Source organism: Ammospiza caudacuta, chromosome 1 (assembly GCF_027887145.1).
Source record: "Ammospiza caudacuta isolate bAmmCau1 chromosome 1, bAmmCau1.pri, whole genome shotgun sequence".
In the NCBI taxonomy this organism is placed as follows: domain Eukaryota; kingdom Metazoa; phylum Chordata; class Aves; order Passeriformes; family Passerellidae; genus Ammospiza; species Ammospiza caudacuta.
The window spans coordinates 120442994-120459251 of NC_080593.1; the positions used below are offsets into that span (position 1 = coordinate 120442994).

General features: G+C 37.2%; 1 protein-coding gene across 3 annotated transcripts in view; it reads left to right on the forward strand.

Annotated features, from left to right (window-relative positions):
* The window catches only part of CSPP1 (centrosome and spindle pole associated protein 1), a 62325-nt gene that overhangs the window by 13798 nt on the left and 32269 nt on the right, over nucleotides 1-16258 (forward strand). For 2 of the 3 annotated variants that reach the window (XM_058801620.1, XM_058801638.1), the window contains 7 exons: nucleotides 1007-1108; nucleotides 4930-5108; nucleotides 5226-5375; nucleotides 9382-9483; nucleotides 10126-10208; nucleotides 12734-12827; nucleotides 13785-13842. In XM_058801620.1, the coding sequence (XP_058657603.1) occupies nucleotides 1007-1108; nucleotides 4930-5108; nucleotides 5226-5375; nucleotides 9382-9483; nucleotides 10126-10208; nucleotides 12734-12827; nucleotides 13785-13842 (768 nt within the window). The remainder of the gene's footprint in view (nucleotides 1-1006; nucleotides 1109-4929; nucleotides 5109-5225; nucleotides 5376-9381; nucleotides 9484-10125; nucleotides 10209-12733; nucleotides 12828-13784; nucleotides 13843-16258) is intronic. The other variant, XM_058801630.1, reaches the window with a different exon arrangement.

Below are 16258 nucleotides of genomic sequence, written 5' to 3' on the forward strand. Positions count from 1 at the left end.
TTTTGGAGAGGATTAGTCTAATCTGTGAAATTTCTAGTAATCTGGTATTTAAGTGGTGGTTGAGTTATAAATTATTTTTATTTGAAATTTGTTCATGAGAAAGTAAATTTATGTGTGATGCTCAGATTTTGTAAATACTTTTGCTTTATTATTGGAAAATGCTGCAGTGGAAGAGTGCCTTATTTTTAATACTGTAGTATAATTCTGTTTTTCTTTTATATGATTGTTGGAATGAGCTAGTATAAGAGACACCCCATGCTCTAAATGGGCTAGTCAAGAAATAATACAAATTAAAATTTGCTTTATCTGGAGACTTTTGTATTTTGTATTATATTATCAGGCTGTTGATGTACAATTCATGTATATTTTTAGACCTGAGAAAGCTGATTATAAATGTTATCACGTTGCAAAAGCAGCTAGGACAACAAGTAAAGGTCCTGTTTTTCTTGATTTTCTTTGCATTCTTCACACTTGACTTTTTGCAGTCCGTTTAACTGCTTGAATTTGACAGTTCAAATTGTAATTGATACATCTTGTCTACACTTGTATTTGTTATCCTGTTTTAATTGTGAGGGGGGAAGTCACAACTAATGTTGAAGAAAGAAATTGTATGTTTGAAAATCAGCTGTAAATACATTCAGATTGGAAATTAGAAGGTGATTCCTAATTGTTGGAGTGAAGCTTTGGTAAATTTTGGAATAGGCTTAACAGGAGGAAACCTGTTTGGTTTTAAAGATGGACCTTGATACACAATAGTGTCTCTGACGATCAGACTTTGTGCCCAAGAAGCTGACTTCTACTTACAGATTTCAGATTAAGAGAAAGTGCTATGCTAAGAGAAAATGAACTAAAACCTCAAAGTAATTCAAGCCTTTCTTACACATCACAAAGAATGGGGGGGTGGCAAACACACAGTTTGCATTTATTCATTTAGTACTGCAGTTCTATGAAGTTAAAAGCTACTAAAAATGCAAAATTATGATGCCCTTTTCAATGCCTATTTTAGGAGAGATTACGGCTTGAAAGAAACAAGGAGTACAATCAATATCTCAGGGATAAAGAAGAATGGAATGAAAGGCTAAGGAAATTAGGGAAGAAAAACAGAGAGGTAATACAATTTTATAGTTTTATCATTGACTCACATACAAAGTCAGACAAAATACATAAATAATATTGTTCAATTAGGCTGCATTTTTATTAATGCATCTAAGCAAGTCCTGGTTACAGCTCACATGGTGCAGTTTCTGGTTCCTGCTTCCATCATGTCTGTCTGCTAGAAGGATCCTTTCATTTGCATTATTCTGAAGCAAATGCTTTCATTATTCTGATGCTTTCTGTGTCTGAAGCAAATCCCTGGTTTGTTTTTGATGATAAAAGTGATATCCAAAAAAAACTATCTGCTTGAACAAAATACTGAACTCCACATAGTGTTCCTTAGCTTTTGTTTGTAGATGCTGTTTTCCTCTGCCACGTAGAAAGCCAGCAAGTGTAGCAGCCATACAGAATATGGAGCTGTACATTTGTGAATAAAAATCAAAAAGTCTTTACTGCTGAAAGTGAACTAGACATAGTCTAGTCTCAGTTCTGAGCTGAGGCCTTTGATTTGTATGGCAGCAAGCAGCTAGGAACACACACACACACACACACACACACACACACACACACACACACACACACACACACAGACCCTCCTCTGTCGGAAGGGGGCGAAAATCCGAAGAGTGAAAGTGAGAAACAGTGTGGATTGAGTTAGACAGTTTAATAGGTAAATTAAAAGCTGCTCACACAAGCAAAGCAAAGCACACCAAGGAATTCATTCACTTCCCCTGGACAGGCAGGTGTTCAGCCATCCTCAGGAGAGCTGGGCTCTGTCACATGCAGCTGTGACTTGGCAAGACAAATGCCATACTCAGAATGTCCCCCTTCCTTTATGGGGAGCATGACCCCCTAGAGAGTGGAATATCCCTTTGGTCAGTTGGGATCAGCCGTCCTGGTTGTGTCCCTTCCCAACTTCCCATGTACCTGCAGCCTCCTTGCAGGTGGGGCAGTGTAAGAAGCAGAGAAGCCCTTGACACTGTGTTAGTGCTATTCAGTAGGAATTAAATTATCCCTGTTTTAACACCACTGTTTTCAGCACAAATCTAAAACATAGCCTCATACAAGCTACTATGAAGAAATTCATCCCAACCAAAACTAGTGCAACAGCCAGTGGGATTTTTAGGTCTGATTAACATTGTTCTGAGACTCTTTGTTTTAGTAATCTGGAAGCAATAGATTGATCTGTAAAATCTTCTTAACTTTAAAGTTTTGTCTCGAATAAGTAAATTTCCTTTTTAAAATACTTTTGTGTAGTGATGGACTGTAATAATTTGGGACTCTGATCTAGTGAAAATTTTTAGAAGAAAGGTTTAAGAAGTCCTTACACTTCTTTTTAATATGAAAATTCTAAAGTGTACAGTAGTGTGAAAAGTATGTCATTCTATAAAAGACCTTGTATTTGTACCCAAAGCAGCTGGAAGTTTGTCTTCCTTACAACAGTTGGCAAGTGCAAATCCACCTGTATTTGTAATTTCTGTCTAGAAGAATGTTTCTTGTCTATCTCTAGAAAGATTGTTTTCTCATGAGAAACATCTTTTCCTTCAAGTGCTCTTGAGTTTCATATAGTTGAAAACTGTTTTAATTTGTGAAGGCATCTATAAGGCAGCATTCAGGCTTTTTTCAGATGTTGGAATTCAATTTCATTCTTACTTCCTTCTTCAAGGTTTTGAGGTGCTACACAACAGTGATCCCTAGGAAATGCTGGCAAAAGTGTAGCTTATTTTTGTGCAACTGAATCTAAAAATCTCTAAAATTTTTCTACATGTTTGGGCACTCACATTTCCTAAGCTGACTTACCTAATGAAATCTATCAAAGGTTTTTCTTTTTGCTTTATTTGTCATCCACTTGGACCTTTAAGTTGCATTTTTATTTTTCTGGTTAGAAACAATTTTACTATCAGAAAAGAACAAACAGGAAGAAAATGGTTAGGATTTGTTTGGGTTATGCCATCTCTGAGGGGTATTTAACTTGGAGTGAGAGCTAAATTATATATGTGATGTCCGAAATTTGATCCAACAGTTTAGATAGTTATAAGATAAATCCAACTCTGAGTAGTGTTATCTTCACAGTTTAGATTAGGGTGGTCAGGCTTTATTTGGTGGAGTTTTGAAAGGATGGAGAATTCACAGTCCTGGACAACTCATTCCACTACTTTAACTGCTTGATCTGAACTTCTGTCCCTCTGTATCCCATTGGAATTTTCCTTTGCTGCAACTGTGGCTGTTGGTTGTTTGAAAACCATGAATACTGGTATTTCTGTAACTACCTTTTACACAGGGACTGCAATTACTAGTTCCTCCTTTCCTGTACACATCCTCCTTAATCTTTTTCCTTTATCCAGCTGAATAAACCCAACTCTGTCAGCTTCTTTAATAGCTCAGATACCATCTCAGTAGGCACCCTCTTGCACTTTCTGCAGGTCATCAGCAGGGACTGGGCACACTACAGCAGAACCTAAATATTAGATAAATACTGAGCAGAGGAGAATCACTTGCCTTGACCTGCACAGATCCTGCAGCCCAGGGTGTGGTTGGCAGTCACCACTGCAAGCATGCTCTGCTGCCTCATGCACAGCTGCTTGCCCATGATTAACCCAGGCCTTTTTCTGCAGAGCTGCTCTCTAGGTGCTCAGGGCCCAGCCTATCCTGGTGCATGGCACTCTTCTGTCTTAGATGCAGAGGTTTGCCTTGGCATTTGTTGATTTTCATGAGCTTTTTGTCAGCATGTTTCTCCAGTTTGTCAAAAACCTTCTGAGTGGCAGCCATATCCTCTAGGATATTGATCCTTCTTCCCAGTTTGGTGTCATTTACAACCTTAATTTATTTTTCATTAAATATTGTAAAGTATGAGTTAGTGTTGTCTTTATTCTATGCTGGAATGAATAGATCAAAGATTAGTACATAGAAATACTACAGGGTTTATGCAAAACCAGTGTGTTTTTAAGGACTGTGTATTGAACACTAGTCCAGAGTGTCAGAGGGTTGTTTTTTATTTGCTTAACTATCCTGTCGCAGACATATTTTATGCAAAATCTTTTCGTTAAGATCTTTTCTCTTGAAAAGCTTGAAATGTAAACAATAATTATCTGTTGCTGTAAAATGTAACAAGGGCATCTTTGATTGGTTTCATGTAGTAGTTCTTAATTAATAGATAATTACAGTCTAGCTGTCTCAGACACTCTAGTCAGTCACAAGATTTTACTATCATTCCTTTCTATTCCTTGCTAACCTTCTGATGAAATCCTTTCTTCTATTCTTTTAGTAGAGTTTTAGTATATAATTTTTTAATGCAATATATCATAAAATAATAAATCAACCTTCTAAAGCATAAAGTCAAGATTCTCCTTCTCTTCCCTTGTCCTGAGACCCCTGTGAACACCACCACACTATCCTTTCTCATAATGACATTTCCTGAGGAGTAAGAAATAGATTAAGAAATGCTCAGGTTAAAAGGTTGTGCTTGTAGGTAAGAGCTATTACAGACTTGCCTGAATCTGGATAGAATGAAGATACCTAGTCTCTTGATGAAGTAAAGTTTGAAGTGTTTTTTTGATTCTTTGCGCCTCAAAAACTGAAGGTCAGATTGGAGTTCATAAAAGATCTGTCCAGTATTGATAGCCTTTCTTCTGAAAGACATTAGATAAAAGGAAGACTACATGTTTTTCCCCAAGAAAAATGAATAAGACCCTAGATTTTAAGCACTTGAAGTATTTTCCTTGCTCACCTCTTGCCTTTCTTCTTGTTTTGGTATATTTGAAGAAATACAAAACTAAAGTTTTACTCAGTGTGATTTCTTTATATTCAACTCTCAATATTGTTTCCATTAAACAGAATGAGATGCACAGGAATAAAGCACCTATTGCTGTTACCAGGCTCCAGCCAGAATTACATGCAGAAGTCCAGCCCTGTAATCCAGGTGCAAAACCTCCCAAGAAGGATGCTTTTACTTCCACAGAACGTTGTGAAGAGCTGCTAAATAAGAGATGGATGGAGGAAGACAGGTACCACAGGTTAGATGATGAGGCTGAATTGAGAAGTTGACTATTAAATAAAAGATTTGATGAGGATTTGGATGTTCCCAATCAAAGAAATCATGGATTTACTAGCCAATCTGTAATTCCTACTAGGAAGCATCACAGAATTGATGAAGATGGTGATTTTGGTAGAAGATACTACAGAGTGGATTATGATCCTGAGACAAATGCAGAAATGGACCCTAGATTTAGATCTGAAAGCACCTATGACAGAAAAACTCCCCGGGGTTTTTATGCTGAAAGGTATTCTTAAATTCTGTTATCTCTATTCTGCCATTCTGTTTTCTCCTTTATTTCTGTAGTGCTTGCTGATGGCCATGGTTTACTCCCTTTAAATATTAGGGAAGATTCCCATGTGAGAGCAGGATTTTTGTAAGTACTTTTATACTTACAAAAAGGACCTTTGCAATAACGTATAGAAAAAGTGTTGAAGAATTGGATCATTTGCTAAGACTTTACATGTATTAAGAGGCATTTTATATATCACAGCAAACCAAGGATACTACAGAAATTACCCCAGAAGCAGCAGTATTTTTATGAAGAGGGCTTTGCCAGAAAATATATTTGAAAGCAAACCCCTGCACTGAGAACCCAACGTTACCTCTTTGTCCTTAGTCTGTAATGGTTACAGTTAAAAATCCTCTTTTTTCCTCCATGTCTTGCTAAATGACAGACTTGAAACATCTGTGTAGTTGAACCAAGTCCTGATGGTTTTAATAGGTGCTAATCTCTGTAATAACTGCACAGTTTGAATAAGCATTTATGAAAGCCCAAACCAAACAAAATATATAAATCATTCAGGGGGAAAACTGATACTATGTACTGTTCAGTATTAAATTGTCTTTACTGTGTTAACTGATACATCAGTTGGGTTACTTTGACATAAATTGTTAATCTTTCTCTTCTAGTGTACTCATTTAAAAGAAAAAAAAAAAAGTATAGCCTTCCTAGTCATCCAGGGTTTGGCATTCTGGCCACCTTTAGGTATTCCATTGCAAGAACTGGTTGCTTTTAAAACCAGATGGCTTGTGGTGTGAAACAGCACCAAACTTGACATTTGTTTATACAGCTAAATAAAGCAGTAAATTTATTGTAAATAAATTTTCAAATGATATTTTAAAAGTGTTAATTTGTTCCCTTTCCGGGTCTTGGGAACATGAGTGTTGCAGTTATTTTTATTTCTGTTAAGCCTGTTGCCAGAATTATTTTCCTGCAGTTGCTTCAGTGAAGGAACCACCAGTGTTCTTCCTTTGCAAGGCAAAATAAACACTTTTTCTTTTTTCTAGAATTAACACTTAACAAAGACAAATTGTACCATTCTCAACAGTGTTGAATATTACTATTATGTTTTGTTGTTAGTGGCTGGTGGATGGTTTAAATGATCTTTTGAGTCATTGTTTACAGGGATAATTTTCTGGATAGTATGCAAGTTAATAACTGGGGGGAGGGGAAATGTTCTTCTACTAGAAAAGCGTTTTCTGAATTCAGTGAACTCCTATTCCTTTTCCAGTTTCAAACGTCAAGAGAGTTAGAATAATTTTTCTCCAAAAAAAGCTCTTGATATTCTTTCTCAGCCTTTAAAAAAAGTAATCGTAAAGGAAGTAAGTCTGTGGAAAAAATGAAATGTCTGGAAGTAGTTGGGAGAGGCAGACTCTAATAAATGTGTTATTGCTAAGTTTCAGACTGTGTGTTCTGGTGTGCTTCTAAAAAGCATATTTTTATTCATTCAGTGTTTCTGAAAAAGACTAGCAAATGGAAACAGTGGTTAAATAGATGAGAGGAATAAGATTGTCTGTTTTCTGCTGAGATTCAGAGAAGAGACTGCAAACTTCAAAATTTCTTCCATTCTGTTGTTTATTACTTGTAGAAATGAGTAAATGAGGTTTTAGGATAGAGTGGACTTGTCCTATAGCTTTTCAGAAATAAAAATAGTTAGAAGCTTAACTTGGTGTCTAACAAAGAATCAAAATATTTTTGAAACTAACAGCAGTATTTATTCTGTGTTAGTTAATACTCAGAAGGATGAGTGTCCTCTTTTTATTAGGTAGCTGTTTGCCACTGTCTAATGCAGTTGGACACACAGTCTATTATTTAAATAAAAGTAATAATTTGATAATGTTTCAGGGTTTACTTTGTTTTGCAAAGAATTTATACAGAACTATATAAATAAAATATCAGCAAGGATGGTGTTTGAACTAACAGTAGATATCATATTGAATATTAGTAGACTAGTTTTTAGTTATTCCAGAAATCATGGTGCTTATAAATATCTGTGACTAATATATCACCAGGCAATCCATGAGTTATTTGGAGAGACCTCTGAAGCTGCTTCATCTCCAGTTTTCTTTTAAAAGAGAATAGGGAGGGCACTCTTATCTTGGCTGTTGGCAGACTTGGTGCATCTTTTCAAAAGAAGCTGCTGTACCATTACCTGAATTCCCTGAACAAGATTGTTTGGGGGTTTTTGTGTATATTTTCTACTAATGAATTATTATTGAAAATTAATTTTCAGTATTTCTTTATTAAATGTGTTTTTTAATCTAGAACTTCCTTCTCCTTTGAAAGGAGCTCCACTTAACCTCCTATGAAGTAAATTCATTCTCTTCAAGGAGGAACTTACCTGTTAGTGATAGCTCAGCCTCTGAAGAGTTAGCATTTTTTTTCTACATTTCAGGCAAAGTCAACTTTTCCCAAACACACTTGATTCATGATGGATACTAAATTCAAAAGGAGGCATATTTTTATTTACTCTACTGACGTTCTTAGGTTTTATATGGGGTTTATTAGTTTGGAGAGGCAGATATTCATAACAGGACTTTTCAGAAGGGTTTCTGTTTTGATGGAGGCACAAGGTCTGTGACATATTTCAACCAACAGAAATGGTGACTGGGAAGTGAGAAGAATTGCAAAATGTTTTAGTTCTCAGGAGTGGAATGCTTTAGTCCATCCCCAGCTGTCAGGTCTGTCCTGTAAACAGGCGACAGCAGCTTCTGGATTGAATTGGGCCAGCATGTCTGGGCCTGCCTGCTAAGCTGGCTACTTTTTACAAAAAAAGATTACCTCTTAAATTTCAAGGTTTGTTTTTTGCTTCCTCCCTGCATCCTGTCATTACACCGGAGACTTGGCTTTCTGTTTTCTAGCTGTGTTTCAGCTTTATGTGCCCAGCCTTGTAAGGAGTAGATTGATTGCTGTCATCAAGATGAACTTCATTGTGAAAGATCATTTTATGACAAGAGGATAAATGTTCTTTCATGTTGTTTTGGTGGGTTGTTAAGATGCCAGATCAATGTTTAATAACCAGCATGCATCCTTTTGCCTTTGATTATTGGCTTCTATTTAAATTAGAGATTGACAGAGCTGTGGTTATTTTTATGTAAAAAAATGAGGTTTTTTCCCCATGTTTACCTAGTTTATGGTTTTTGTTTGTTTGTTTGTTTGTGTAACTGGAAGTTCATGGCTCTGTCCAGCTCTGGAGAAAGTATAATTTTGATAGCATTTGTTGAGTACTTTGTTTTTCATTGAATACCTATTTTTGCCCTATTTTGTCATGATAAGTTGAAGTCCTCCTTATAAAGCCATTATTTTGCAAGTCAAGAAAAGTTTACAAATTCTCCTACCCCTGATCTTTTCTGGAACAGATCTCTTGTGTCTATACAATATTTGGCATCTCTGAAGTTACTTGGAGTTTCTATTATATGATTTCACTTCTTATGTAGATGACTCAAATTTTAGCTCCTGAATTTTTGTGTCCATGGTGTTGCCAGTCTTTTGCCTTGAACAAAAGTCACCTCACCCTTTTAAAGTCTATCAGGTGTGTAGTGAAGTGTAGATTGCCATTGAAGCAGCTTTTCATATCTGAATTGGCTGTTTCACCAGACTTAGCCAATAGCTGTGTGCCAAAACCTGTTGAAGACTTTGCTGGCTCCTGGGGATTGAGAGTAGCAAGATCTGTTTCAATTAATGAGGTGTGAGTGTCAAAAGCCCTTTAGCTTTCAAAACTCTTAACCAGGCTCATTAGATAAGGGCTGCAGGAAAGCAGGCTTGGGAATTCACATTCCAGACAGAGAGCTGCCCTGACAGTGCTAGCAAAGTGAATTATTTCTAGAATATTTTGTGATATTTTCAGGACTGGTTCTGCTGTCCAGTGTGCATTCAGGCAGCAAATGCATTTGCACAAAACTGCTGAACCTTCCATTTCAGATTGGCTGTTTCTGGGCAAGCATAGCTGAGTATTTTCTATTTCTTTAAGGCCCTATCTGAATGGAATGGTAAGAGATGCACCTGCAGATTATGAAGATGAATTAAAGGAGAGAGCGCGTGTGTGGCCGCTGTCAAGAACTGGAGATTCTAGGTGTGGTATATCGTGTACTTTTCTGATAATTGCACTGCAAAATCATGGTGAGATGAAAATCCTGAGTTCAAATCCCAAAACATTGTCTGAAATGCCTGATAGTTTTTCCTGCAACTAGAATATAGTATAACAAGACATGTTTCCTCTGAAAATGGGCATTGAAGCTTGCATGCCAGTTTTCTTTTTGAATTAATAGAGCACTTATTCTCCAACAGAGAACTTTTATTGAGTCAAATACTGTGGAATTCTGTTTTCATAGTAGTTTTAAAATTTTTTTTCTTCGTCTTGTCTTGGTTTTGCACACCCTGAAATGATCTAAGTGGGTGAGGTAGAAGCAGAACCCTTGTAAAGTCCTTACGTAAACTCTTGACTGGCACCATTCAGTCTGTGAGCGTGGCTGAAGTGCTCAACTGAGGCAGTTTTACTCATGGCTTCAGAAACCACAGGCAAATGGGAATTGAGAGAAGTGTCTTTTTGCCAAACAGTTTCTTTTTTTTGCTTGGGATATTTCTTTGGATTGTAGAAAAACTGTTTGTCACAAATGTGTCACATAGTGATGCAAGTGAGTCTGTCATGGTTCCCGCAGACTGTGTAGGAAATTCTTGAGTTTGATCACTCCATTTTCTTTTTTGTCTTTGCCAGAAATCAGATGCAGATTAGTTCTTCAGCTAGTGAACAGGCCAAGTCTGCAGGTGAAAGGCGATATGCAACAGGCCTTGTTCTTGGTATGTATAAAAACCTCACTAATAGTTAGCCTTTCATTGCATATGTGTCTTGGTTTGAAAAGACAGGTATCTGCTAAGGAAGGCAGGAGCCTTTCCTCAACTGGTAAATGTAAACTCCCTCCCTCCAAATTGTTATAAATTTGAAATTAAGGGGAGCGTTCAGGCAAAGATATGGGAGCAGGAATAACAGTTTTTTTATTAGGGAAAAAAATAAAAATGAAATAAACAATGCAGTAATACAAAACAACACTGACAGAGTCAGAATACAACCTGACACTGTTGGTCAGGGTGTTGGTAGCAGTCCAATTGAATGGTGGCTGCAGTCCTCCTGGAGTGTCAGGTGTGGCTCTCTTGGAGCAGGCATCCTGTAGAAGGGTGGAGTTTTCCTCTGAAGATCCAATGGTTGTGTAGATGGGCCTGGTCTTCCTCTGGAAATCCAGTGAAAAGGCAGCTGCTCTCTGGGAATCCAGTGGAAAGGCTGTCATGGTGTCCCAAAATCTCGGATTATATCCAGTTAGGAATGCTTGGCTCCTCCCTCTGGACAGAGCTTCTCACAGTGGAATGCTCTAATTTTTATCAGTCACACTCAGTGGCTTAGTAACAGAAGATATCTCCTGAAGGGAGGATCGGTTTGTGGAAGAGATAAAGAAAACTGCCCAATTAACAGAAGATAACTGCCACACCTCTGACAGATGGCAAATAGAATAGACACATTACCTTGCAATCTAGGACAATATGTTATTTTTCCATGTGAATAGTTAAAAACTAGAAAAATGAGCATTTGTTTTTCCTTCTGCTGGTTGTCTCCAAGACTGGTAAATAAGTGTTATTTACATAGAGAAGCTAAAGCAAAACATAGTCCTTTTCTCCCTTAATGTAACTTACTAATTAATGTTTGACTTACTAATTAATTTTGAAGAGCCCAAGTTTCTTCTTAGATTTTATTAACATTTTAAGGCCCAGATAAGTGATTAAATTATTTTACAAATTGAAGTATGGGAGAAATCTTAACCTCTGTATTGTTAAAGACACAGGTTTACAGTGAATTTTAATTGCAGAAATATGAAAAATGGTACTGTGAAAAATGATTCTGGTTATCTCTCCTGTAGCCAGAAAATTTAACAGGAAACATTAGTATTGAGTGTAACAGAGAGAAATACTGGTGAAGACATAGCATTCTTAGCTGAATTCAGGAAAGTGTAAGGCAAGAATAAAAGAACTCTAGTAGTGCTTTGGATGGGAGTTTTTGAAGGCAAGCTAGCTTTGAATTATGGCAAAATAGATTAACAGTTGTCAGAATAATTTCTGTTAATTTTTTCATTTTAATTGACCTGATCTTCAAAGCTATATGTAGCAGGTCAGTTTTTTGGAACTGTTTAAAGGCAGCATTAAACCAGGGGTGTCATAGGGGTCACTCTCTGGCCTGCCCAGTCATCTCATTTGAAGTAACTTGAGGACACAGAGGTGTGAATTTGTACTCCTAGCAGTCCTGGTTAGAAGAGTATTGTAAACTATACTGTGTAAAGATTAAGTAAATTAAAACTGGAATTTTTTCAGAATGGGAAGTGATTTCACACTCTCCCAAACTCACAAACCACGAGGTTGTCTTGCACATTCTGGTCACTTTGTAATCCCAGCACAACAGGGACTACAAATCACAAATTTGATTTTTAAATTAAAAAATCAGTTAGTCATGCATCAGGTTTTGTTGCTGTTCCTTATTTGGCTTTTGTTTTAGGTTCTTTCCAGCCTCCTTCTCTTTATTATTCAGATCTACTTCACCAGAAGTCCAGTCAGTTTGTGTACACAGTATGTTAAGAGTCTTTGTGTCTGATAGTCATACAATACAGAAGGTGCTGCTGATGTTTTTTGGGGTTTATTTTTAAAATAATAGAAGACCTCTGCACTTACTGGGGGAGAACCACGACAAACTAAAAGTTTTTTGTGTTCCTTAAAATCTATGTGAGCTGTTATCACCATTTCCTTTTACATACACACATCTGTTGGTACTCGCTAATTCTTAGCAAACTAGTCATGGGAACCATCCTAAAAGTGGAGCAATTTACTTTCCCTCCCCATGGGTTTGACTCCCTTCAGTGTTAATGTTCAGTTTTATGCAGAGCAGTGCCTCATAATTTTGGAGTGCTGTAGTGTATCTTCCTTAGGTGAACATTAGATTAAAAAAAAAAATTAGGTTACTTTTATTTAGTTGCTGTTGTACCAAATAGCTTTGAAAATTATAGCTTCCTTTTCCTATAAATTAGGAAAATTTCTATTTTCCTACCAAAACCAGGTAAATAATAATGAAAATAGTAATGAAAGTTTTAGTAGTTTTGATCACCATACTCCAAACAAATTGTCTATTAAAGCTAGATATCTTTTTTTTGTTTTAGTCAGTAGAGATACAGTGTTTGTACAGTGTGCTGTGTTTCAGTTTCTAAATTGGCTGAAAGGCAATGTTTTTGTCCAGTACCTTTAGTGTACTTTGTGGAACATTTACACAAATGTGTGGTCATTTCCATTAGGTGGTCAGGACCAAGAACTTCTTCAGAGGAGAAAGGAGAAATACAGACAAGAACTGATGGAACAGATGGCTGAGCAGCAGCGGAACAAGAGACGGTAATGGAAAGTTACTGTCTTTTTAAAAGATAATGGCTGAAATTTAAAGGCATTCCATTAATTCAGTGTAGTAAGAAGCAGTTTCATAACTAAGGGGTTCCAGGCAGCTGAGTAATATTGTATTTAATTAAACTCATTGTCATGTAAGCTTTAGTTTTTAATGAACATATTCACAAGCTTTCAGTGGAACGAAGAAAACCCAGATACTTTTTCATTTTTACAACTGATTTTTTAGTTTCTTAAGGGTGAAGAAGCTTTAACTAAAGTAATCTTTTTATGGTGGTACAGAATTTCCTAAATAGTTGGCAAAGTTGAAAATTATTTTGGTTTTGCCCTCCAATTTTGGAAAGTAACCTTTCATTTTTAAAGCATTTGATCATCTGGCTTATGCAGAATAATAAAATATTAATTCTTCTTTACCTATTAGTCACTGTCTACTGAATTATATCTGAATACATAAAAACACACAGCAACATTAGAGAAGGGATGAGGAATTAAAAATTTGTTACTATTGACTCATTGTGACAAAAATTATACTATGCAGAACAAGCCTGAGCCCAGAAATTTCAAAACAGTATTTATTGCTGCACTTTTAAATAATTCATTTCAGTGTGTTTAATGTTAACTTCTTGAATGTGAATAAAACCCAATTTTTTAGGAATGTCCTGAAAAGTTGTAGTAAATAAGAATTGTGGTGGTTTCTCCTTTTATGGTAGGTGGATTTTTACTAGGTGAAATGGGTGGTAGCCAGATACTTCTTGAGAATTTTCTGTATTTACAGATATTATATAATATCTTTCCCTGATTGCAGAAGAATTCAAGTGGAATCATTGTCTTCCGTTTTCCTGTATTTTTGGAGTTTTTTTAAATACAAAGTTGTGAATTTGTGCTTTGAAAGAATTAATATAGTCGTTATTGCTTTCTGATTTGATTCTTTTTTTTACAAAAACAAAACAGTGAGAAGGAACTTGAGCTCTCAGTTGCTGCCTCTGGAGTTCAAGACCCAGAAAAGCAGGTAAGAAATTTGGATTTTCTTTCATCTATATAGCCTATTCTTTTTTTCTCACATGCACACTGTGGTTGCTTAGTCACATAACTCTGTGGAGTTTCTATAAAATGATAAATGTTGGGCTATTTAATAGGGCATCAGTGTAGAACAAAACTGAAGCCCAGGATGATGAGGCTGTGTCATGGTTTAACCCCAGCCAGCAGCCAAGCCTCACGAGCAGCTGCTTGCTCACTTCCCCACCAGTGGGACTGGGGAAAGAAAGAATAGGAAGAGAAAAAGCTGGAAAACTCAAGGGTTGAGATGAAGACAGTTTAACAAGGAAAGCAAAAGCTGCACACACCAGCAAAACAAAGCGAGGAATTAATTCAGAGCTATCCATGGACAGGCAGGTGTTCAGCCATCACATGTCTTGGGAAGACAAACCATCCCTCCAAACATCCTCCCCTTCCTCCTTCTTCCCCCACTTTATATACTGAGTGTGATGTCCTACGGTCTGGAATATCCCTTTGGTCAGTTGGGGTTGCCTGTCCCAGCTGTGTCACCTCCCAGCGCCCCCAGCCTTGCCCAGGCTCCTCACCAGCGTGGCAGCAGAAAAAGCAGAAAGGCCTTGGCTCTGTGTAAGCCCTGCTCAGCAATAAAAAAAACACCTCTATATTATCAACCCCATGTTCAGCACAAATCCAAAACACAGCCCCACCCCCCTTCACTGTGGAAAAAATTAACTCTTCCCCAGGCAGAAACATCACAGGCTGTAAGTCATTAAACATACTTTCAGCATCAGAGGAAAATATTTTCATGGAAATTATTGAGCATTTTCTTTTTCTGTGTCCAAATAGAAATTTGTACCAACAGTGGGTATCATGGAAAGAATTACTTGGTGTCCAGTGGTAGCCTCTTAAATGCACACTGTAGTAACCTTTCTTTGGGAATGCAAAGTATGCTGTAGAAAGCTTTCTCTCAATTAAAAAAAAAAAGGTTGTTTTGCATATGAGTTGATCTCCTTCCAACAGTTTTTAATATAAAAATTTGTAATTTTTTAAAGTGATCAAATATACTGCTTAGGATTACAAGCATTTTTATAGGATTTTGTAAAAAGCAAGTTGTTTGGTGTTGTTTGTAAGACTTAATTCAGAGTTACTACTGTCTCCACTTCCTTAGTAAGGTGATGATTACATGAAGAATTTTGATTAGCATGCATCCAGGAGCAGGTTGTCAGCACTAGTAACATTATTAGGAGACTGATAGTCTTGCAGAGACTGACAGAACTTGTGTGATTTGCATGTACTTGCTATGTGCCCAAAGCCATTGAAGCTTGGGTATGGTGGAGATGGTGCTGTTTAGGATGTAGGGTGGTAACTTTCAAGCAAGAATAGACTAGTTATTAAATTAACTGGTTACTGGTTTAAATTATCACCAGTGCTCTTTTTGGGGAATGGTTTGACACAGGTTGAAACTTGTGCCTTTTTTGGAGGGTTCAGCAGAAGGGAAAGAAGGTCCTCTTTGCTAGAAAATGAAGGTGGATGAATAGCTAGCTGTAAGATGCTATTAGTCAGATCCTTGTGGGTCCCTTCCAACTCTGAATATTCTGTGAAACCATTTCTTTCTTTCTGTGAAACTTGGGAGACAGAAGACTGAGAATGCAGACAGACAAGCAATGAAGCTGAATCAAAATTCTTACTCCTAAATGGGGAGGAAAAACACCTGTCTGGTTGCATGTTCCTGCCTTCACTGCCTAAAGTTTCTGTCATGCTTGTTTGATCCCTGTTTCAAACTCTTTCAGCTCGGTTATCTGGCAAAAATCTGAATCTTTTTTGCTGCTTTAGTTGGTATAAAAGGGTCAGCTGGCTGATCAGGGATTCACATGGTGAAAGGGAGAGGAATAGAGGGTACAGCTGGGAGGCAGGCAGGGAGGGAGGCCGAACTGAGCAGGGGATGCTGGCTCTCCTGGCTCAGCAGGCTGCAAGGTCAGTGTAAACAGTTCTGTGTAATCAAAGCTGACTATGCAGAAGCATGCTGTGCTGCAGCACTCAATACACCATACACATCTCAGTCAGAGTCTGCAAAGTGCCTGTTGTAGGAACAAAATCCTATCCAGAGCAAGTACACAGCATGCATAGTGTTTTAAAAGCACTAATTTAGCTGAAAGCCTTCAATTAAGTTGAATTGCTACATTCATTAGGCATCAGTCACTGTTAGCCTTAAATTGCCTCTCAGGGAGAGATTCTAATTAGGTGCATTTCGTGATTAATTACAGGTTGGTTAAATAGCAATGCCTGATTAAGAATCTATAAATGTAGACTGTTGTATGTGCTGCTTGTTTAAACTGAAACAATCCCCAGGATGAACTGAGTACTGAAGTCACATCTGAAATCAGCAGTAGAGCTAAAATCTGGGTCACTTTGGGAATGCTTTCATATTAAAG